Source organism: Callospermophilus lateralis, chromosome 2 (genome assembly GCF_048772815.1).
Source record: "Callospermophilus lateralis isolate mCalLat2 chromosome 2, mCalLat2.hap1, whole genome shotgun sequence".
Taxonomy (NCBI): Eukaryota; Metazoa; Chordata; class Mammalia; order Rodentia; family Sciuridae; genus Callospermophilus; species Callospermophilus lateralis.
In genome coordinates, this window is record NC_135306.1 from 25,343,051 (window position 1) to 25,369,099 (window position 26,049).

Sequence of the window (26,049 nt, forward strand, 5' to 3'; positions counted from 1 at the left end):
TAATTTGTGTTTGTATGTGCACCAAGGATTGAACCCAAAGGTGCTTAACCACTGAGCCACATCCCCAGCCCCTTTTAGTTTTTATTTTGAGAGGGTCTTGCTAAATTGCTTAGGACCTCACTAAATTGCTAAAGCTGGCCTTGAAATCACAATCCTCTTGCCTCAGCCTCGAGCCATAAGATTATGGGCATGTGCCATTGCTCCTGGCTACTTTTTAATATTCTTTTATTTTCCTAATCATCTATTGATGTAATTCTAGCACAAATCCACTCAAGTTGGCAAAATACTCTCCATCACCTAGTTTCCACATAGAAAAATAGATATCAATATTAAGGAAATTAAGACATATGGAAGATTATATTTTTTAACGTCATATATTTCATTTAGTTCTCAAAACAACCCAATGAGAAAGGTTTATTCTCATCGTCTTTAAAATACAAGGAAATTAAGGCTTAGAGATTATTACTAAGGTGATCAAGGTATCAATGGCTGGTAAATAATGGCACAAAGATACACACAGACTGTGAGTCCAGAATACCCTACACCCAGTCATTGTACCACACTTCTTAAAATCTTATTTCTTAATTCATCAAGTTATTAAAAAATCAAAAAGACATGTCAGTCAGCAGTCTGATACTTTTTAGATCTTAAAAGTACAGTTGTACAGGGGACCATGTTATTCTTCAAGACTATAAGCAGTCTGATACTTACAGAAAAACTGGGGAGAACAAACCAAAGACAAAGCTAGTAATAAGGTTGAAGTGGCAATAAACATCCTTACATATTTCATTAAGAATGAGTCCTAGACTTATTTCAACTAACAATAATCCCATCAAAGTTGTCTTCTAGAAAGTCTACTCTCACAGGGAGAAAGATCAAAACAAAGAAAATAATGTTAAGAGTCAGGGTAAGAAACTAAACTAAACTAAAGCAACTAAGTGGCAGTGGAAACAAATATTCTGGAGACTTGAAAAGAATCAATCAGACTCACTGGGCCAAGGCAGACAGAGGATAATGCCAACTGTGAGAGAAAGGGTAGATAATGGTGTAAACAAGTTAGAAAACAAAGGCAAAGAATTGACGAGTGGAATAAAAAGTTGAGTCAATTTGATATATAAGATATTTATGAAGGATGAAAGTTTTCTAACTGGTAATTTAAACAAATGAGTTTGGGAGTTCAGAGGGGTCTATATAATGGAGTTAAAACTTGGGGAATCCTTATGACAAGTGCATGGTATTGTCTATTTCCAAAGTGTAAACTCTGAACTATGGCCTAAAAACAGAACCATAGAAAAACTTATATATTTTAGGGGCAGGTAAAATAAAAAGAATTAACTAAAAGTTTTGCTACTGTACATCAATATCCACAAAAATTAGGGTATCAGGGAAATTCAAGCCCAGGGAGGTCAGAGGACCAACCCCAGATCCCCATAGGCACTGTTGTTAGAATCCTACTGCTGCAGGAGTCCATACTGATCCCACCTGTTCCCAGACAATAAAACAGTAATCAGCAGGAACTATACCAGAGATAGTACAAAGGAGGGGAGCTGGTTTTTGAAAAAACACGAGTGAAGGCAGAGGAAAAGACTGTATTCAATAGATACAATTAAAAGTTAGGATAGGACAGCTAGAGATATAGCTCAGTTGGTAGAGTGCTTGCCTGGCAGGCACAAGACCTTGGGTTCCATCCCCAGCACCACAAAAAAAAAAAAAAAAAAAAAACACGGCATTTACTTGCTGTAAGTCAATACAAGGGACAAGATATAAATGAGAACCTCTAGGGTCAATGGGTAGGCATGAAAACTAAATGTGAATAACGTGAAGTATGGGGGCAGATGGACGAATTTATTCCCTTTCAAAGACACTTTGTAACAAACTCACATTAGGAAATACCAATTACTTGCTATAAGGAAAGGAATATGCTTAACATTAACCATAAGAGTGAATTCTGAAAGACAACATTAAAAAATATTGTAGTCTTTGGTGATAACCCTGCTGAATAATTATTTAGATCAATTATTTTACAGCTAGACTAAAAAAACATGAAAATTAATGCATTATTGTAATCTTAAAAACTAACTTAAAATTCTTCCCTACCTCTAAGGTTACATACAAGGTAAATACTTACCAAGTGCACTTGTTGCATCTTCAAAAAGGTTTGACCGAGAAGCATCTCCTGATGTACTGTAAAGTTTTTAGAAAAAGCACATTTCACTAAGTATGTAAAATTTAATTTATATTAGTTTAGTAACTATCCCATTTGTAAAGAGATTCTTTGTCTTTAATATGAAGTTTGGCTATAGTGCTTAAACAGTCTTGTCCAGGTTAACCCCAAAAACTTTACTGTTAACATTTTAAATTTGGGAAAATTTTCAATCTCAATCCTCCTTCTATTTTGAGAACTCATCATTTAAAATGCCCGAAGTTACAAAAGTTAAAGACAGCTTATTCTATTTAAGAAATATGAAAAGATAATAATAGACAAACAAAGTAATGCATGAATCAAGTTGCAACAGAGAAATACCAAAAGCAGTACACTGTAGAATGTCCATGCAGAAAACATGAGGAAACTCCATACTGAGGTTTTATGGACAACTCCAAATGACAAAACTAAAACAACATATACTTCAAAGAACATAGCATATGAAAAAAAAAATGCAGATGTGGGATAGATTCAAGTTCTAACCTAAAGGAAACCAATGAGTCTAGTATAAAAAATAAACAAATTATAAAATACTGTGGAAAAAAAAAATGGATGAAGAAAAATAAACTGAAGGGCTGGGAATATAGCTCAGTTGGTAGAGTGCTTGCCTTGCATGCAAAAGGCCCTGGGCTCTAATCCCCAGCACCACTGAAAACAAGGAACAAAAAACACAAAAATAAAAAATGAGTTGAAGTTTACAAATGTGGCAAAGGTACTAATTAGAAGTTTAAATGAACACACACACACATATACTCTTATATCTCCATTTCAATTTTAAAAACAAAAATACATCATGCCTCAAAGTTCTGAGAAGGACTTTGTAGTACAGCAAGAACTAGGGAATCCAAGTTTGATTCATAAATTATTTAAACTTTCTAAAACCTCAGTTTCTCCATCAACACCATGAGGTCAACTATAATAGTATCAAATACTCTGAAGTATTGTAGGTATGATTACTACCAGTGAAGTACTCAGAAAAGTACCACCCAATATGATTATGATCACAACAATCTTTTGGTACAACTGAAATTTCTTCATTAACTAAACAGTAAAAATAAACTTGTTGAGTCAAGTGGAGCACAACTTCAAAGCCGGACTCAGCAATTCAGCAAGGCCCTAAGCAACTTAGCAAGACCCTGTCTCAAAATAAAAAATAAAAGGGGCTGGGATGTGGCTCAGTAGTTAAGCACCCCTGAGTTCAATCCTTGGTACCAAAACAAAAAACATGTTCAGAAGGTAACATTTCAAAAAGAATATTTAAAAACTAATTTTCCTGCCCAAGGTCCCTACCACAGAGACAATGACTAATGTCAGTTTCTATTTTAAAGAATGACTTGTCTTGCGTGTGTTTGTGGTTTTCTCACCTAATAATCATTCCACGTCAGTACAATCAGATCTATCTCAATTTTTTTTCTCCACACATGCATAATATTCAATTTAATGGACCAAATCAAGCTCTTAAAGAATGTATACTGGGTTTTCCAATTTTTATTCTTAAAGTTTTTCTCTTGTTCTTCACTAGTCCTCAGCTCCATTTTTTGAATTAAATCTTAATTGATCTAAAATTTATTTCTGAGTATACAATATGAGGGATTGAGCCATCCTTTTTACCCTGATAGTGAGGCATTTAATCCAACAGCATTTTTACCAAAATGGTTTCTAATTACATCTGTATCTTAAATTCCTGGTTGGTTCTACTTCCAGCCTATTCCACAAGTTTCTAATGTGAGTCATTCCAGTTTTAATCATTATTACACAACAGATTTTAGTATTTGCTAGAACTAATTTCCTATAGAGTAATTTGCACTAATCTCACAAATTGTTTTAAAAATTCTCTTTGAAGGATTAAAGACTGAGGTATACTTTTAAAAACCACCACTCTTCAATCTTGACTCAGCCTCACCACTTTTTCCCTCCCAGACCACAAGGGAAACCACTCATCAGTTAAGTATGCCAGAACTTTGCTACTTTTTCCTAAATAGTAACAAGCCAATGCCCAAAAATACACAACTGTAGTTTTACAGCTGTTGTTTGGTTTATGCTATTGCCTATACTGTTTTTCAATTATTTTATTCAATAAAAAGTCTCAAAATCACATTCATTTAATATGCTTACATACTGTACTTTAGCTATCAAGGTTTCTCAAGTTTTAGTAAGCATTAAGAATTCACCAGGAAGAGTTTGTGCAAATACAGAATTCTGGGATCCACTCCTAGATAATTCTAATTCAGAATCTGGGGATTAAGAATTAATTTCAAACAAATTCTCAGTGATGCTGATTGCTGTCTATTGATTACTAACTACACTTTGAGAAGCACTGTAGTATGAATAATACACAGGTCAAGTTCTTCCCTTATTGATTGATATTTAAGTTAATTTAAATTTGTCCTCTACTACACACAATACAATCTTTGTACACAAGTGCCATTATTCTAAAGCAGATATCATCTAGTAAAATGTACATTACAACAGATGGCTTTCAAAGAGCAAAAGTGACCTAAAGAAACATGTTCCTAAAAACTAAACATCAAGTTAGCAGTGAAGGACAAACTTCCTAACAACACACATACTCATTCCACATTTATCTCCTGATAATTATTCACAAAATTCTGTACTTTACAGAATTCTAGAGGTCTTACAGCACAGATGAAGGAACTAAGGCACATTAAAGCAGCTTGTTTCCGGAGTGTCCTTCATTCTTCTCATCCTGTATTATCCTCCTCTGAGATGGGTAATTTTGAGACATAAGAATAAGTAGCTAGCATACAAAAATCCAATTAGTGTCTGCTTTCCTGGACCACTGACCATCAACTCATTTATGCAACTCTCTGTAGATCTGATAAGGTAACCACAACTCTTCAGACTAGGTATACTATACCCCCAGGAAAAAAAAGAAAAATAGAAATATAAAGAAATAAAATGATGACATCAGCACATTAAAATATACTAGCCAGTTATGAATTTCTCACTATGAGATTTTAAAGGATCATAAAGCAATTAGAAAATAAGACATACTATAATGATTCCACATATTAAAGTTCACAATGTTTAAGTGGTTTGGGGAATCAGTGTGTTAAGTTTATACCTTAATTTCATATAGACTGATCAACACCCCTTTCATGTAACAGCTTAACTTGACTCTGGGTATCTCCCATCATAAGAGAGTTGATACTTTTCTAGTTCTGCAAGGGAAAGATAGCTCAAATTGGTGCAAGCCTGTAATTCCAGTAGCTCCGGGGGCTGAGACAGGATGATTTTGAGTTCAAAGCTAGCCTCAGCAAAAGCAAAAGCAAGGAACTAAACAACTCAGCTTAGAGACCCTGTCTCTAAATAAAATACAAAATAGGGCTGGGGATGTGGCTTAATGGACCAGTTCAATCCCTGGTTCCCACCCCCCACCCCCAACAAAAAAGATGGCTCAAATTAGGCAATGGTGCCACACAATGTTAATAGACAAAAATTCTAGGCAAACACAGGGAAAATATTATATTTCCTAAGCCCACAATATATTTACAGCAAGGGTCCAGGTGACCCAGACTCCTTCAAACATGGCTGACTGGGTTAGATGCAGAAAACACACTTAAAGACAGAACACCAAAATGAAGTAGTTTTGAGTTACCCACAGTGAACCATAACCTGAAAATATTAAGTGAAATTTCCAGAGATAAATTATTTATAAATTTTAAATTGTATACCGTTGTGAGTGGCATGGTGAAATCTGTGCAAAAGTTCTGTCTAGAACATGAATCAGCTATACTATATATAAGACCTACCTGTTAAGTCTATATTATACTTTATATATGCAAGACTCATGTGTTAACGTCTTGGCCCCCAATAGAGTAATGTTCAGTGATGGGGCTTTTAGAAAGTGACTGGATCATGAGGGCTCAACCTCACAAGTGGATCAATAGCTGATAGCTGAATTAACTCCTGGGGGGGTGAAAATGATAGGCAATGAGGCATAGTTGGAGGAAGCAGGTTACTGGGGGAATAACCTTTAGGAAAAGTCACTTTTTGTTCCTGACCTATGCAACTCCCCCTTCCTGGCTGCAGGAGCTGAGAAGCTTTCCTTTACCACATCCTGAAAACACAGTCACTTAGCAGTCTCAGTCATCAGAACAACTGTTGAGGTATCAAAGTGTTAAGTCACACACAGATTGCCAAGTTCTACAATACAATGAGACATTTTGAGAGAGTCTATATTCTACTGTAACTTTTATGACAGTGTATTGCTATAATTGCTTAAAATGCATTAGTTGTCATTAATACACTGGTAATGTGTGCCCATATTCCTATAGTAAACTATGAATACAGATCCAAACACATGGTTTAGTCAAATTTCAAAGTTTGGGGAGGGGGACAGTAGATAAGAAATCATTTTTTATACAAATTAATACATGCAAAAGTTCTTAATCCAGTTCTTACCTGTCAGTTGATGTTGGGCTGGTAGCCGCTGGTGTCTCCACTGGCTTTTCTGCAGCTTTCTCTTGCTGAGTTGCACTAGTAGGTGCAGGTTCAGAAGATGCTGTCGTTGTTGCTGGAGTGATGGATGCAGGTGTGGAAGTGGGGGCCAAAACAGGGGTGGGTGTTGGAGCCTGAGTCACAGCTGTTGCTGTGGAGGAACTAACTGTGGTAGTAGTGGCAGAACTTGATTGCTGAGTTGGTGCTGGTGCTGGTGTTGTCACTGCTTTGGGCTAAATATATTAAAAAGGAAAATAATTATGAAAAAATACATCATTACATGAAAATACATCATATGAACTATATTCTCATGATGCTACCAACACCAATACAAAATTACAACTTGAACATGATTTTGTAAAACAATATAATTATCAATACCAACACTTTGTTACTCTTGCATATTCAATATAATTTCCTTGAAATGCAACTATAAAAAGAAGTATGATTATTAATGAACATGCTAAATATTCTGTGGCATTTTAGGAGGGGGAAAACTAATGCAGAATGTAAATCAACAGGTACAAGTACAAAAAGGTTAACAATATTTTGAGATATATAAACAAAAAAATTATGACCAAATGAATTTATAAGCACATGCTCAGTGCTTTCTGAATTAGAAGCAAAGCCATAAGCTTCCCACAGAGCAAAAATGCAATTACGTATGTAAGAAAATCATACTGTATGGGCTCTATTCTCCTGGGGTCCATCAATATCCACTCTCTGTTTAGCTCATAACTTTCCTAAGAGCAAAAAAAAAGTTAACTGTTTTGGTGGAAGATGTGATTGCTGTAAAAATCAACAAACTGTAAAAGCTATGAGCTGCCTTGTGTTTAATTTGAGGTAACAGACAGGATGTTAGAAAAAAGTCCCTAGTGCAAGGTCAGGGGAGAAGGTTTTAAAAAATACCAGTACCCTTTTACTCCCTTTATTCCTATTCCAGGACTCCTAGAGCTAGCTCTATGATGTTCTTTTTTTCTTTTTTCTTCTTTTTTTTCAGTTGTAGATGGACACAATATCTTTATTTATTCTTATGTGGTGCTGAGGATCCAACCAGTGCTCTACCACTGAGCTACAACCCCAGCCAGCTATGATGTTCTTAATGGCCAATATAATATTCAAGATTATCAATATTCTTTTTTTTTGAGGGGTGGTGGGTGGTGGGGGAAGGACCAGGGATTGAACTCAGGGGCACTCCACCACTGAACCACATCCCCAGCCCAATTTTTGAATGTTTTTATTAGAGACATGGTCTCATTGACCATTGCTGAGGCTGGCTTCAAACTCGTGTAGCCTCCCGAACTGCTGGGATGACAGGCATGTGCCACTGCGCTTGGCCTTATCAATATTCTTTAAATACCAATGTTAGCAGAAATCCTTAGGCAATGAGTTATTCTGGATAAACTGGAGCTTCACAAGGGTAAGGATTTCTATTTTTAGCACTAAAACATATTAACTGATCTAGATTAAATGCTTTATTTAAATTATTTGTGATTGGATGATTACTGTAGTAGACCAATGTCCCTATTTCCACAAAGTAATACTTGACCCTTATTCCTGACAGTACCAAGCCCCTTGGCTTTTTGAAGTTTTTCTTCTTGCTTTTGATCTTAATTGGTTTCTCCTCTCTCCCTGTAACAAGGTCTTGCTTCCATAATGCCTAACTAATAGTTGGTTTCTGTTATAAACTTCAAAATAAAACAACAATGATTATCATCAGGATTCTGTGTAATAAATAGGGTACCAAGTAGCTATTCCTGGAAAACATGCACTTATTCTGAGATCTTTTCTGCTTAATTCTTACAGTCTGAATAGTCAAGGTTAATGCAATACCAAAGGACTATGTTAACAATAACAAAATATCCAATGTATGCCTATTATATTCCCCCTTATGTAATATGTATAAATCTAGATGAGAAAAAAATAACTTTACAAAGGAAGGAAATTATGGCATATGCTACACAAAACAGATGAACCTTGAAGACATTATGCTCCAAGTCACAAAAGGACAAATATTGTAGGATTCCTCTTAAAGAGGACAAATTCAGAGACAGAAAAGTAAAGTGTTAGCTGCTGGGGGCTGAGAGAAGAAGAATGAGAGTATTTAATGAGTAGAGTTTCAGTTTGGGAAAATAAAATTTTTGAAGATGAATGGTGGTGATATTTGTACAGCAATGTGCTATATCCCTTATGCTACTAAACTGTACACTTCGAAATAGTTAAATTGATAGGTTTTGCATTATGTATATTAAAACTAGATGATACAGGTTTTCTCACTTGATTCCTTCTCTGTATTTAAAGCTGAACTTTTAATAAGTACTTTAAGTATAGCTAAATGGCTCTTATTGGATTAAAAAAATTTCAAGTCTATCTAAACCATTTAGCTGCTTTTTGTTTCTCAGTACATATAATTATTAATAGTTTATTTCATTTTCTACTATCAATTATGTAGCGACTTTGAAAATAACCTTTATATTTATTCCATTTTTGATCTTTGATGAACTTGTTTTAATTAATTCAAACTCACACTCAATGCTATAACACTACTTGCTATTGTTTGGGTTGCCTTACTTCCTCCCAACTCAAGTAGTTTAATCCCAAAGTTTTATTTTAAGGTATCAAGAACATGAATAATCAATCTTACTATGGTGTTTAAGGAAGGGTCTTTGGAAATTGATGAGATCATTAAAATGGAATCCTTATGTCTAAATTCTGATCTAATGAACCTCTTTTTTCTTATAAAATTATCTACCTTAGGTACTTCATTATAGTAATGAGAAGCTCTTCTTTCTCAGATTAAGACAATCAACTAATGAGTTTATATTATACACCTTTTCTGCCTTGAGGAGTTTGTAACGTTTAGCATATAACTTACCAAGCCCCTTTAAAGTACCCTTAATTAAAATTCCTAGAATAACATTTACTAGGTTTCTAAGCATAATTAAATCACATGGTCATTTAACTACTCCAGCAAAAACAATTAATACATTTCATATTTCAACTGTTTTAATTTATATAAAAATTATGTTAAAACTACAAATGTATAAAACCATTAACTTTATGGTTGACTCAAGTAAATTCAAAAAATCACAGTTACGTATGTAATCCTATGGAATGTATATAAATTCTGTCCATTGTATGGACTTGAGTCATTATTTTTAAAAAGACTAACATGCATAAAGACACACAGAATGAGGATGAAACTTACTTTTGTCACCATAACCACCACAAAGTTTTTCTCATCAATTTTGTATTCTTTGAGAGCAGTATCATCATTCAGGATTTTGCCTAATATATTCATAGGAAAAAAATGTTTTTTAAGGCACAGTAATTTTTGACACATAAATGAAGTCAAAACAACTTTCTATTAGTCACCAATGTTAATTCTATCAATTCTTGTCCCAAAGAATTACCCAATTCTTTACTCAATCAGTCAAGATAAAAATGAATGGAAATACAATTAAAAAGGCATAAGCATTTGACTAAGTGATGTCAAACATATCTACTACACACAGAATGCCAAACAATTTTTAAAATTGTTATTAATTATATAAAAGACTTGCTGGGCAAGGAAATATAAAACAGATCCTGAGAAATGGGAGATCATAAAGATAAAGACAATTAAATATCGTGATTACTTTCATATTCCTTAGAAAATAACCCACATTCTCTCTCCTGATGGAAGGAAAGAACAACAAAACTTCCTTCTCCTAAAAACCAGATACTTAACAAATCAGAAATATTCCAATGTCAGAAATGTAAGATACTTGGGCTGGGGATGTGGCACAAGCGGTAACGTGCTCGCCTGGCATGCTCGGGGCGCTGGGTTCGATCCTCAGCACCACATAAAAATAAAATAAAGATGTTGTGTCCACCGAAAAACTGAAAAGTAAATATTAAAAAAATTCTCTTTAAAAAATAAAAAAGAAATGTAAGATACTAAAAGACACTTCAGAAAATGACATGGTATACAAGAGAAGATGGTACAGAACTTGGTAATGCACAAAGTAAACAAATGCAGTTATACTAAGAGTCAGAACTCCTTGAGGTTTCCGTTTCCTTAATTTAGTTTCTCATTTTTAAAAATTACTGCATCAAAAGTTGCAATTATCAAACCAGAAAGGAATAGTGTCTCTATTTTTTATAGGAATTAGACAACAGGCTGACAGGCACCAAAAATTGCAGTTCTATGCCTAAGACATCTCTTTAGGTTTCTGAATTCTGACCTATAAAAATACTGGGGTTGGATCACAAGGCTGGCATTTCTTCTAAACCATACTACGAAATTTTATCCAGGAAAGACAAAAGAATCTGCAGGCAATCAAAGACCACTGTACTGATAACTATAACAACAGTGTTCAGTACTTCCTTTGAAGAACAAAGAGAATTTTTCTCAACTAAATTTGGGTTTTGAGTCTACTTTTAACATACCTTGTCCTGGTTACCAATGAGGCTAATTAAATTTGCAATTTCCTATTCACATCTTTAGTTTTTCATTTTTAAAACTGGATCATCCTTTCCTTATTGATTTATAAGAAGTCTTAATATAAATTTAATTTTACAGGAATGATTTCGAGCACATAAACAAACACAATCAGTATAACCATTTAATACAGATTAAAAAAACCAAAATGCTGTTTGATTAAAAACACAAAAGCCAATTACATGATGCTTTAAAAAGATGAAAATACATAAAAATTACACCATTCAATGGAAAATATGTAGGGAAAATGTGAATAAAGAGAAGATTGAATATTAATGCCATATTCAAATGACTGCTTTCATCACTTTTATCTATACAATTATGTTTCTGACAGAATCAATTTGAATGTAGTATAATTTGTAAGATAACATTTCTAAAACTAAAAGAATGTCACTATAAACAAGACAGTATATTAATTTCAATATTTAATTCATACCTGCATAAATTAATTTTTGGCCTGCCACTGGAAAGGCATCTTTCCCCTTTTCAGATTCAATCTTCTCTTTCAGTGCTTTCACCTATAGGAACAATAAAGATATTTTTTAAAAAGCCTAAACAAAAAGTGACAATCCACACTCTGAATAAATAATGCAAAATTAAAATTTTAATATCTTAATTACAAATACTTCCAAAAACTATGATCATGTCTTTCTAATATTACACCCCCAAGACTTAGCATTAACTTGTACTTATAGATACAAAAGACATAATCTTCCCATTACACACAGATTTTAAGAACTTCACTAGTTGACTTGACAAATTAAAACAAAGATCTGAAAATCAAAGATTTGGTTTTGCATAAAAAGTTTATGGGTTTATTTCCCACAGAGTAGGAAAGTAAAGTATTCTAAACTGGTCTCATCCATAATAATACTTCAGTATTAAAGGTTAAATATGAATGTTAAAAGGTAAATGACTCATTTTTAAGAGTGTTGTAATATTTCATTATAATCACCCCTGGGTTTTACAAAGACCAATTAAAACAACTGAGGAGTTCACAATACAGTATTTAAAAAAAAACAAAAAAAAAACAACTTTACCGGTGGTTCAAAGTTCAACTAAGGCTGAGAACTACTGTGATAGTAACTGACAAGAAAGGATGGTACAAGAGTAAAAACATCAAGGGAACTTGGCTTTTCCATGTGCCTCAATGGAACATTATTTTTTGATAATGGGTATTGAATCAAGGAGCACTTTAGTCACTCAGCTCTGCCCCCAATCCTTTGTAAAAGTTTTTTATTTTGAGACAGGGTCTCACTAAGTTGCTGAGGTTGGCCTCAAACTTGGTGATCCTCCTGCCTTAGCTTACTGAGTCGCTGGGATTACAGAGGTGTGACACTGCACCAGGCTGGAACTACATTATTTTAAAAGCACAAGGATCAAGGGGGAGATTCCATTTACTTCAATTTTCCAGACTAGTTTTGAAAATTGTCTAAGTAAACTGTTCTGAGCCTATGTTAAAGGGATAAAGGTAGCTGCTTTGTTCAATTAAAAAAGTAGATTGGACTTTTTATTTAGCTTCAAATACATTAACATGCAAAATCCACATAATCCTTAAAATTCTGGAACCAATGAAAATACCATCCACTCCATTTCACAGATGAAGAGATAGAACCAAAATCATCTATCTCTGTGACTTAAAACTTTTTAAAGCATTTTGTAAATGCCACAGTAATCACCCTTGCTACACCAATCTTCCAGAAATGGGTCAGTAGTATCACTGCTATTGACATTCCTCAATATCCAGAGATCAACAAATTATTTTCCACTGTTCCAAACATCAAAGATAAACCTAAAACAAGAATTTTAAAAAAAGAACCCAGAAAATCAAGTCAGCAAACTTGAGAATAACAAATTACATACCATTATCTAATGTATACTTTTTTTTTCTATTAGATGATAAAACTGTGAGTAAATTCAGCTCTCAGTACAGGACACAGTGGTTGAGCCTATAGTGTGTGCTTATTTATTAAGTGCTGAATAAATAAGTGACCATAAAAGTAATATGAAGGATATAAAAAGATATATATGAAACCAAAGAAACAGCAAGAATAGCATTTTGCTGTTTGAATGAGTAAGGTAATAAAGACAAATTAATATACAGTCATCCAACAGAAATGGATGGAGTATAAAAACATGATCATCATTAAACAAATTACATCCAAGAAAGTATCTGAACTAGACTTTGGAATGGGTTCAATGAGCTGTCCAAAATTTTGGTGTCATTTCTTCATTGATATTTACTTCCAATCCATTTAAGTCATCTCACAGGACACAGGCTGAATTCTGTCATCCATAAAATTATTGTATCTTTGAAATGACAAGTTAACAATTTCTGCTGGCTCTCAACAACTCTTCATTACACTTGCTCCAGAGCCTTGAAGATACTTTGGTCCCTAGTCTCTGCCTTCACTTCAATCTTCACTACCACTCTCTTGGACAACACTGCCATTCCTCCTATCACCTTCTTTCTAATATCAGACTCCTTTATCTTTCCAGTGCTTCTGTTAGGCAAAATTCTCTACATGAACCAACATAATGTAGTCTCTAGCAGTATCCCAATCACTCTACAATGACAAACTCTTCCACCTCATTTAGCTAATCTGAACCTTTTATATATCTGACTCTATACACATTTACATCCAGTCTTGAAAATACTCCTGGAGAAAAGGAAAGATACTCATTACCTGTTATCCTGACCAGCCCTCTCCTTCAAATCTGATGCCCAACACCCCCCCACCCCGTTCTGCAAAGTCTACTTTCTACTTTATTCAAAACAGAAAATATCAGAGAAGAACTCATCCTCAACTTCCTGCCACAGGACTGACGCATCTTATCACATCCACATCTATCTAATCTCCTCTCTTCCCATTAACAAAAGTGCTATCCCTTCTTTCCACTTGCTCTGACTCCTCCAGTGAATAGTCTACTAAACTGTTTCCCACTCTTCTCATCCCAGCTTTAGAATCAACTTCTCCCTGAAAGCCAGTTCATTTCCATTCACATTCTTTTCTCTTATGACACTGTGCCTCTGAAAATAAAACACAGCCAATATAATGTTAAACATAGTTGGTACGGATTTTACTTTCTCTCCAAAGAGAGGCAATCATAATAGCTATTTGAAAGTGCAAACACAAGCTAAACTTGCCATTTAATTAGTTTCCTAATCTGAACACTACGAATGCATCTCGTTGGCACTACACTAGTTCAGGCTAACAACCACTGAAAGTACAGTCATTTGTGGCACAACATTTTTGCTAACAGTGAACCTCATAAAATGGAGCTAAAGCTAATTCCCATCACAGTGACATCACAGCCATCATAACACTGTAGTGCAACACATTACCCATGCAGTTGTGGTAATGTTGGCATACACAAACCAACTATGCTGCTTATGTATTACCTGTACTACACAGGTAGTGCCTATGTATTACCTGTAGTACATATGCAGGTGATACTATTCTTATTTTCTAATGACGACACTAACACACATGAAGAGAAAAGGTTTAAGGACACAAGCTCTGGAGGCAGACTGTTAAATGTGAATCCTCACTAGTTAGTCAGCACATCAAATACTGTTGTACTTGGAGCACTGATTCAGGCATTTTTAAAGCAGTCTGTCTGACTAAGTTTGTCAAGACAAAGTTATACGCCATCATAACACAAAAAACTGAAAACATTTGTTAAACATCAATTGAGATGAAATGGTATCATTGCACAAACATTCACGAATACTATGCAATATTAATGAATGAAATATCTACAGTTATCTTTAAAGGGAAGTCAATGGATAAGCAAAAAAAAAATTTTTTTTAAAGTGTAGTGCTTATGTATTACCTGTAGAAATATTTTTTAAAGGACTGGAAGAAAACAAAGTACACAATGGTTGTTACTTAACAGGTCAAGGTCTTATACTTTTTACTTCACTTACTACAACAAACCTAGATAATTTAACCATTTTTAGAGAAAACTGGAGTTAAAAAAGTTGCATCATATCCCCCATCAACATTTACTCACGATATACATTATGCTGCAATTTTGAGAGATTATACAGGGAGGGGTAGTTCTACTACCACATAATCTAATTAATCAAAAATAACACCAATCAAATTTTGGTGGTTACCTATCAGCAAAAGAGAAAAAGATTCCCAAAGCAAAATATGCTTACAAAAGGATTTCAGACATTTACACTATAGACAAAACTTTCCTTTTTGGTTTCCATTTGAAAAACTGGCACAGGCACCAAGAAGAAGCTTCTAAATTTCTTCTCAAAAGTAGGTTTGGGATAATTTTAAAACACAGAATTGATTATATAAAGATGACTGCTGACTTAAATAGAAATGGGAAAATTTCCCTTCTGGATCCAAGGAATAATAATAATAAAAAAATGTAAAACATGAAAGGACATTTTCTTTTCATTAAAACAATAACTGATATTATAGTATTATATGAGAAGAAGAGAGTAACAAAGATAATCCTCAAACTGGAGTTATCATCCAAAAAGCTATTTGAAATCCAGAATCTATTTTCCCAACAGAAACCATGTAAAATGGCATTCAGGACCTATACATATCAACTCAATCACATTTAAAATATGTTACTGACCGCACAATTTCAATAAGATCAAAACAGACACAACAATTGAAAACTGAGAAAGCAGAACTCTAAGATACCCACAGATTTTAAAGTTTCTAGAGAAATAAGCTGGTCTTGGTGATGCACACCTGAAATCTTAGCCACTAGGGAGACTGAAGCACAAAGATCACAAGAAGTTCAAGGTCAGCCTCAAATACTCAGTGAGACACTCTTTCAAAATAATAAAAAACTGGGGAGTGGGAAGTGAATTTGCAGTCCACTGCCCATGGCTTCCATCCCCAGTTCTAATAATAATGGCAATGATAATAAAATTTCTATGCAAGCAAAGAATGAATCTAGTGCAAAAAAAAGGAAGAAAGGAAGGAGGAAAAAAAAAAAAAAGCTGCCTAATTCAACCAGAAGTGTGAGGAGGAAAGAGGCTGAGGATTGTATCTACGACTTGTGCAGTCATTTGTACCTGATCTACTTCCTCTGCTGGAATAGGTTTACATAATTTCTAAAGAGATTATAAAGTTCATTTGGCTGTAAAACTCACTTTTTTTTTTTTTTTTAAGTCCAGAATCTATTTTCCCAACAGGAACCATGTAAACTGGCATTCAGGTTCCTAAATAACCTACCCATGCCTACTTATCATATCACACAAAGAAATTTATCTGATCTTATAGGGAATAGATGGTATATAGCAACCTTTGGCAGGATCCACTCTGCTACAGTAGATTTAAATTTAGCACATTTCTTTCAAAATGGAAATGAAAATTTTACATATCACTTATCCAAAAAATTTCTCTATTTTCAAGTCAAAACAGCAGGACTTTGTTCACTGTTCTAAACTGCTGATGTGTCAAGCTGAGAAAATGAAAATATCTCATTCACACAAACCTTTAAAAAAATGACAGTGAAAAGACTGATCAAAATAAAGAAAAACTGATAAAAGCAGAATTTGCATAAAAAATATCAATTTATTTCTAATTTCACAATTCATTATATTACTTTTTAGACTCCTTATTTCGGGAAGGAAGACAGGTCAATCATTATTATCCCATTTTACAAATGAGGAAAGAGATTTTTAAAGTATTGTGCTCAAGAACAAAATATAAATACTAAGTGGTGGCAACCCCTCTAGGAGCATTATGGTGCATTTGAAAGAGAAAGATGTGGAAAAAATGTAACCAGTTTTGTGAGGGGCAAGGAAATAGAGCAGTAGCTAAAGATATGTGGCAACAAGGGCTTTATTAAGATGGGAAAAGATGTTTATGCACTCTAGAAGTGGAAAAACAAAAGATGCAAAAGAGAAAAGAAGATATGATACAGATATTAAAGACAAGTAGAGGGATTGGCCTTAGGTAAGTATCATCCACAATTAAGAAACCAGCAGGTATATAGACTATGATAGGACCTTGTAGAGGTTCTATCCCAATTGTTTGGAATTCTTGATAAAATAAAAACTAGGACTATTAATAGTTGAAAATAAGAAGAGAAAATAAAAAAGGTCCATATGGCAGTGAAGAACGAAAGGATTAGTGAAATGTGGACTTCCGGGAGCACACTACAGGTCCAATTAATTTTTATGTTCATGAATTCAAGTGAGACAAGTCCATGTAGCTATACATTTTTCTTTGGCTGCACTGATGTAAACACAAAATCCAGCTGAATTACATTGGGGTTTCCCAAATCAGAACAATGGTGTAAGAGTGGACCATGTTGCCAAGCACTGTAACTGTCCTTAAGCATTATATACATATTATCCCAAACTCACAGAACCTTCAAAATCTTATTTATTTTCAGAGCTACTGTCTTCATTTTACAGAGGAGGAAATGGGCACTGATTGGGTAACTTGACCAAGGTCACACATCAATTGGTTCAGGGAAGACTTAAACACAGGCAGCATGGTTACAGGCATGCTATGCCAACTCCTCCAAGGAATGAGAATATTCACTGCCTCTATCTTAGCTGGACAAAAATGGAAGTGTTAACATGAGGTGTAAGGGCCAATGAAAAGGTAATGGGATAAAATGGATTATAAATCTCATTAGATTTGGAATCAGAGGAAATGTAGTGTGAAACACTAAGTTTACTGGTAATGGAGGAAGAGGTAGTATTTACTAGGAATAGTGAGGGATAGTTACATGCCCTGAGACTGAATAGTTGAAGCAGAATAAAGGGAAGATCACTAGATATTGAGATTAAAGAACACAAGGACAGAGATCTAGGCAAGACTATCTTTTGTAGAAAATGAAACAACCAAAACCATTTACTGTTGATTTTAATTTCTTTTAAAAAAAACACACTCCTATATACTTTTCACAATGTTGTATGGGTTTTTTTCTTTTAAAACAATATCTACTATATGTTATCAAGCTTAGAATTACTGTGTTCAATCTTATATTTACTTTAAGTCACAAATTAAAGCAGGGACAAGAAAAAGAACTGGGCCCTGTGGAGCAGGCCTGTAATCCCAACTGCTCGGGAGTTCAAAGCCAGCCTCAGCAACAAGGTGCTAAGCAACTCAGTGAGACCCTGTCTCTAAATAAAATAGGGCTGGCAATGTGGCTCAATGGTCAAGTTCCCCCAAGTTTAATCCCCAGTACGAGGTGGGGGTAAAGGGCAGCGAGGCAGGGGATATAATGTCAAAGATAAGTAAAACTCTAAGTCCAAGGCTACTATTTCCACTTCCTCACATACTGCTCCTTGCTCAATTCACTTCCATCTAGCTTCTGGCAATATCTCTACTAAAAGAAAACAGGTCACAAATGACCTCCAAGTTGCCAAAATCAGAGCTCTCATTTTTGTTCTCATCTTACTATTAACTGCTCAAGCATTAGATACATTTGACCCTTTTTCCTCCTACAAACTTTAAAAAAAATTCTTACTATCTCAAATGTTACTCCTTAACTGATCTCTGTTCATCTCCACATATCAGAGCAGCTCAGGATTCAACCCTAACTAAATCCATCCTCCTACCAACATTCTCACCAAGGTCCCACAATTATAAAAAGCACAAAAGTTAATTATATACAAAACTTAGGTATTAGAGATCAATTTTCTCAAGGAATAGGCACTGAAAACGACGGCTGGAGATCTCATCCAGTCCCATGGTTTCAAGTTTACCACATATGCTGGCTATTTTCATGTCTCTATCTCCAGCCCAAACTTTTCTCTAATCCACCCTCATAACAAATATCTACACATAAATATTTAATAAGCACGTTCAATTTGAGTTCCTACCCTAACTTCCAATCCTGCTACTCTCTCAGCCTTCTACATTTCAGGAAAGAACACAAGTACTCACACAATCTGTATAACCAAAATTTAGGTGTAATCTTTGATTTCTCAATTTGTATCATTCCAACCCATCAAAAAATTCAACTCTCCCTTCCCAAACATACCCCAATTCCATCCTCCACTCCCACCATAATCCAAACTGCGATTGCTTAAAAGTATTGTGCAAGCCTCCTAACAAGTCTCACTGTTTTCCTTCTTGCCCACCCTACATACACTTTCCCTACACCATCAAGGTAACTTAAAAACCCTAGCCTACAACACATCCTCTGGCCCTTTGCCTAACTCTAATCTCCCCTTTACCTCAGCAATACAGGTCTTTTTTGATTTGCAAAATACACTCTTAAACTCTTTAAAGGTCTGTGCCCTAGCAGTCCCCTACAGAAAACACTACCCTCATCTCTGAATGCTCATTATTCAGATCTCAGACTAAATGTTACCTTACCCAGAAAGACCTTCTGTGACTAGTCTATTTAAAAATCAAGCACTACACCATCACCTCACACTATTCAGTTTTCTACACAGCACTTATCATTGCCTACTTCTTTATATTTGTTTTTCAGTATCTTAGCCTTCTAGAATATACATACACATCATGAGAGTCCAGCCTGGCATCTAATAGTAAGTACTTAATAAATATTTGTTAAATAAATGAATCAACATGCAAACACAATACACTGAGGGAGCACTGACTTGACATTTCACCAAAAGAATGTATTTAGTTCATTAAAAAGATTTCATTATATGCCTACAATGTGCCAGGCTCTGAAAACACAGCTCTGGTAGAAACCACACAAGACTCCAGTTTTTTCACATATCTGTTCTACCAATATGCCAAGAACCATTCATTTCACCTTTACAATATGGTACTTTATGTACTACTACTCAATGTTTAAGGCACTGTATCTAGCATGACTATATTGAAAATACAATAAATCACAACAGAAACAATCTGTTGGTAAACAATGGCTAACAAATACTACACACAGAACTAATACTAAAGAAATACTTTATAACAATCACCATCATCACAAAAATAAACCACAAATGAGGTAACTGTAGATTCCTGTACAACACACTAAATATGCTGTTTATAGAAGTCAAAACTTCATAATTCTCTTATCAAAATCATCCAATGTACAGTTTTAATATCACTTATATAGTAATGTAACTTCATTTCAGGTCCTGCATTTAAAGTTTACTGGCTTCCCACTCCCATTATTTAAAGCACATAACCAGTGTCGGGGTTAGCATATATAGGATAATTTTATATACCACATACTCCTGTTGCAATGATTTCAAAATTTTTATTCTTGAATCTGCCTGTTCTTAATTAATGGCTGTAAGCAGCACCAACAAAAAACTAAGTGACTTTGGATCTGAGATTAAAAACTATATGCATTCCATTTTCTCCTAAATGTCCATCACATCAAACTGTTGAATTTTTATCTTTTAAGAATAGCAGTATATCAACCATCTCACAATGCTTCAGTACGTAGGTTATTTAAATATCTTCTATATTTTATAGTAAGTCAAACTATTAAAAATAGAATATCACATAATGAAAGAAAAATCTCCCCATCTCACTTGTAACACATTTCACTGTTTCTTATTGCTTGTATGTTCTTAAAGAGGAGATGCACTACTACAGTAAAAATAAAAAGAGCTTTGCAAAGGTTAACAATAAAGGCAGTGCATGATAAAGGTCATGCACTGGTACAAAATAATAAGGGAAAGACTTCCAACTTTCAAAAAATAGAGCGAATAAAAACACCTTAAAAACAAATTATCTTGCCTTTTCCATTTTCTACTACCCTTTTTAGCCAGAGCAGTTAGGTCACTAAAGCTCCCATTAGACCCAAATCATGACTTTCCTATAAGTCCCTGTAACTCCTCCAGTCCAGCCAGCATAGCTCACTAAACATTTACTTATTCAACAAATGAATCTTTAATACCCACCATCTCTCAATCTTCTCTTCCTCCTCATGCTCATCTAGAACCCAGGAAGTTTCCCTGGTTCGTTCCAGGTAAAAATTGAACCAAATTTTAAGCTACCAAAATACAGATCTGAGAAGCCCAAATCTATTAATTGTCGGTATACCTAAAGATCTCACTAGGAATTCTATCCTTTCTTAAATTTTAGATCTATTTCTAAAACCTCTGGTTACATAGTTTCACAAACTAGAAACATGACACTGAAAATGACTTTCAATGTTTCCTTTTTATAGGAATTCTAAAGCACTGTATCAAAAATAAACATTAATTACAACGCCCTATGAAGTAAAAATAAGAGCAGGGGGTATGGCACACTGGCAGAGCACTTGCCCAGTATGTCTGAGGCCCTGAATTGATTTCCACTATAAACCAAAAAAAGATGGAATTAGAACAGTTGTTTTGAAAAACTTTTTTTGAACTATTAGCTTTTACATTTAAATTAATAGCAACAATTTATATAAATAATAACAAAAAGTTGAGGAAGCCATTGTAACAATGAGCTTACTGAAAATATAGTTGGGTAATATACTAATACATTCCCTGTAAATTACTGGAAGATAAATGTAGTTGAGAATTTATACAAATGTTACAGACTCTGATTTCAGTGGAGTATGGAGTCACTGCAGAACTTCAATACACCACACATTAAAAAAAAAAAAAAAAAATCAAATCTTAGGTTTTGGTAATTCTGACATTAATTCTGAATATGATGCTGATAGTTATAGTGGCAAAAGGGCACCAACATTTATCACCACAAACAATCAAAGGCAAAGAGGTATTTTATTTTATGTATTTTGTTTAAAAATTATTCAATAGTCAACTGTATTTTAACTTTCATCCTCCAATTTACTAATACACAAGTAGTAAGGGAATAATCAAGATTAATTCTATTCTATTCGTAATATCAGTCCATTGGATGTTGACAATTAGTTCTGAGTACACTAAAGTCTCTCATATATAAATCTTCCGAAACTTTAAGAATTTATTATACACGCTACATGTTTTACAACAATGAAATATCTTGATATCAAGTCATTTTGTTCCACAACTGTAAAAAGGTTAGGAACTCTCCGTTTAAGAAAGTAAAGACATAGAAAACTTCATAAGAAATGTAACACTGCACCTTCACTCAAAGGTGTCCATTGATTAAATAATCGATTTCATTTACTGACGGAGAACAAAATACCACTTAATCCATACATCTCTACAGGTATTCCTGTTTAGAGGATAACGCTAAGTAATTTTCTCTAGCAAATGAGTTACAGGGCCACAAAAGGAACGGAGTTCTATTTAACACCAAGGCCTCATCTTAAAAAAAAAAAAAATTATATGGAGGGGGGAAGTTGTAAGTTGCTAGTTTAAACCTCGTACTGTAACCATCTTAATGGTGTACAGCAGCCCAATCCCCAGAACATACAAGCGAATTTACATTCATGACATTAAGATTCTTGGTAAAAAGTTTAATTAACTTTAACGGTGTCACTTTTTGCAGTTAGAAATACAGAAGAGAGCATCAGAATTTATCACGTGAACTTTTGAAGTATTTAAAACTTCAACAGCTGAAGCCATTTGCAGTTTTTATATATTTCTCCTCTTGAAAGCTACTATTCGGGGATCGGTCATAGAGGTTGCAGGGTTCCTTCCAGAACTTCTGAGACAGAACCCGTTAAATCTGAAGCTGAGTCTTGAGCCTGGATTCGAAGGGCTCTCAGGCAAAAAAAAAAAAAAAAAAAAATCTTCCCCAACAGGCCTCAAAGCACAATTTATGTGGGTGTGGGTTTGGGTGGCCGCACGGCGGTGGTAAAATAACCTGTGATAACACAAATCAAAGGTCTAACAATTCTCAGGAGAAGGGGCAAAGAATTCCTCTTCCCCACCTCTCACCACTCACCTCTAGCAGGCTACAGACAGAACCTGATACTTTTTCAAGGCTCTTCATCTTAGGTTACCACCTCCTAGACCTTAGTGCCTAACCAGGTCCCTGCAGGGGTGGTGACGACGCCTACATCGCCCTCCCCCACCTGTGCACCACACCAGCAGGCCAAGCTCCACAGCCCAGGCGGCCCCGTCCTCCCTCCCCTCCCCCTCCCGCCTCACACCACGCGCTCGAGCCGAGGCCTCCCGTGCCCGCGGTGTGTGCTCCACGCCATCTGCCTCCAGGCGTCCGGCCCCCGTCTCCCCTTTCTGGGGCCACAAAGCCCGCGGAGCGTCGGGAGGGTCGGCCCGCCGCCCCCCGCCGGGGCCCTGCTGCGCTCTCCGAGGTCCCGGCTGCGGGCCCGCGCGCCGCCCCCCGCCCAGGCCTGGCGGGCGCCTGGAGCTCCCGCACGCGGCCGCCCCCACTGGGCCCGCGGCCCCGCCGCACGTACCGTCTCCTCCGGGTCGATGTCGATCTTGAAGGTCTGCTGCTGGAGGGTCTTCAGGGTGACCTGCATGGTGCCGCCGCAGCTCCGCTGCCGGGCCTGCGCCGGGTGGGGGCCTCTGGGCGGGGTCTGTGGCCTGGCCGCCCCGGGGTCGCCCGCGCTCCTCGCGCTCTCAGGAGGAAGGCGGTGGGGGTGGGGGCTTGTCACATTCGCCCTGCGGAGCGGCCTCTCCCCCAGCCCGTGCCTGGGGCCGCGCCGCTGCTCCCGCGACTGCGGCCTTCCCTGCGAGCTCGAGCCGCGTGCTTCTTCACGCGCCGGCCGCTGAGTCCACAGGAGGAGCGAGGGGACCCACGAGAGCAGCTGAGAACCCGCTACCTCACCACAGGATGGTGGCCGCCATCATCGTGACTCGCCGAGACGTGCCCCCTCCCCCACCAGAAAAACCTGGGGGATGGGGCCGGGCTGTCCAAGCGCGCAGGCGTAGGGTGCGGCGAGCTTGTGCGCAGGCGCAACCAGAAACTCCGCCCCGGAACTGGGGGTGGGGCCGCTGGTGGCTCTGGAATGTTGGAGGCCGGGATCCGGTGTGCGCAGGCGTACACCACGGGCGTCGGTGGCCCTCGGGGTTTCCTTGTCGCGTCTGCTGCCGGGCGCGCAGGCTACCCGCCTCCGGTCGCCGCCCCGCCTACGTTCAGACTCCGCCCCGCTGCACGAATTGCGCAATCCGTCGCCGGGGAAGCGCTACGTGGAGGCACAGCTGAGAGTGGATGCTGAGCCAGAAGCCAAGGACCTAGAGGGCGGTAGTCGGGGCGGAGTATAAATGAAACGATCGCGGTAACCACAGTGGTGGGTCAGCACTGTGAGGCGCTGGCAGCTGTGCGAGCTTTTGTGGTGTCGATTCATTTTTAAATCCCAGAGTAGACTTCCAACTCCAGACTAAGCAGACTATTCGCTCTCTAACCTTGGTGCCTTGAACTTAAACAGAAGGATGGATTTAAAACAGAGGTCAAGTTATGTTATTCATTTGGACAGAACAGGTCTCTTGTGCCCCATCTCATCCAGAGGAAAAGTCAAAAGTTCTTAAAATTGAGTGCATCTACCTTTGCTCTACCCCTACATGGAATTGTTGGTGGACAGTAGGCGAATATGCCCCCAAGTGCTTTATTTGCACTTGCCATTCTGTCTCCTCACCTGCTAAAGCTTTGCTCAAATTTCGTTGCCTCAGTGAAGTCTACTGAGGTTACGTTACTAAAAATCACAACTTCTCTAGCTCCATTATCCTATCCATTTATTCTATAGCATTTATCATCTTCGGATTACCATATAATGTACATATTTATTAAATTTATCATTCCTTCCCCTTTGAAACCCAAGTTGAAACTGCACAAAAGCAAGGTTTTGTTTCGTTTGCTGATAGTCCCATCCAGAAACATTGCAGACACACAGTAAATATTTAGTGGAATGGAGGAATGTGCTCCCATTTCATTAGCAGTAATTTGGAGATAAGTTCAATCAGCTCATTGATTGTTGGGGCTGGGGTGTGTGGAATAATGCATGCAAAATCTTAGTACAAGGAACATGACAGTCCTTAAGTGTTTAACTGTTAGTAGTATGCCATTTACTGAAGAGATGACTAAAATACTGAGATGTTGAGTAATATGTTTAGAGTTACAAAACTGGTGAGTGGCAGATCCAGATGGTGAACTCAGGCAGATGACTTTAGAACTGGTGTTCCTGGGTACCTGCCTGACTGCCTCTTTAATAGTCCCTCCCTCCATGACATTTAACTTAAATTACTCAAGTATCAAATACAGTTACAGTCAGACCACCATTAGCTGTATGACCAATAGCAAATCACCACTCTGAGCCAGCAGCTTCATAGATATAATGTCACTGTAGTTTTTCATGAACTCTTAAAGTTTGGATATAAGTTTTTCATGAAACTTTCCTGAGCAATCTTCCTCTCCTCCTACATGATATTTCTCCTCTCACAGCACCTATTTACCTATACAGTGATTCAATATCTAATTATCTGTCCTCTGTCTTCCTCTGTGTCTTAGTCACCAGGTGATCTCATCTTGGTCCTTGTTTTGAAGTACCTCCAGCCTGAACTAAATCTGGACTCTTAGCTATAGAGTCAGTCTACCACTTAAGCAATATTTTCACTTGCAATATAACAAGCCTCAGAAATAACAGCATGGCTGAACAGAACAATTGACTTCCTTATGGACCTTTCTTGCCCCTACAAACTGTTCACAGCACCCCTGCCCCCACCATTCTCAGTTTTCCCTATATTGGTTCAGGGAATCACCATTTACCTGGGTATTCAGACCAAACCTAGTCCTCATTCCTAAGACCCTTTCTTCCCTATCTTTCCCTCCCCTACTTCCATCCAATCCATTAGGGAGTCCTGTCAATTTTATTCTCCAATCTATATCCCAACTCAGCCTTTTTTCACCATTTCTACTTCTATAATTATAGGTGATTCCATCATCCTTCACCTGCCCCCAACTGGTTTCTCCACTTTTGCTCTTCTTCTCCCAGCTGCCTCCCCAACAGCCAACATAGTCTTTTTAAATGATAGATCATGTTACATCTATGTATATCTCTTAGTCAGATTTCTGTCACTGTGACAAAATACCCAAGATAATCAACTTACAAGGAGAAAAGATTT

At 36.7% G+C, this 26,049-nt stretch overlaps 1 protein-coding gene across 1 annotated transcript in view; it reads right to left on the reverse strand.

The window, feature by feature from the left end:
- Rad23b (RAD23 nucleotide excision repair protein B) overlaps window positions 1-23,834 on the reverse strand; it is a 39,357-nt gene extending 15,523 nt beyond the window's left edge. The window contains exons 1-5 of the mRNA XM_076845719.2: window positions 23,385-23,834; window positions 11,584-11,665; window positions 9,873-9,952; window positions 6,629-6,897; window positions 2,129-2,184 (exon numbers count right to left, since the gene is read on the reverse strand). Coding sequence (XP_076701834.1) covers window positions 2,129-2,184; window positions 6,629-6,897; window positions 9,873-9,952; window positions 11,584-11,665; window positions 23,385-23,450 — 553 coding nt within the window. The 5' untranslated portion in view covers window positions 23,451-23,834. The remainder of the gene's footprint in view (window positions 1-2,128; window positions 2,185-6,628; window positions 6,898-9,872; window positions 9,953-11,583; window positions 11,666-23,384) is intronic.
- Window positions 23,835-26,049: the final 2,215 nt, after the last annotated feature.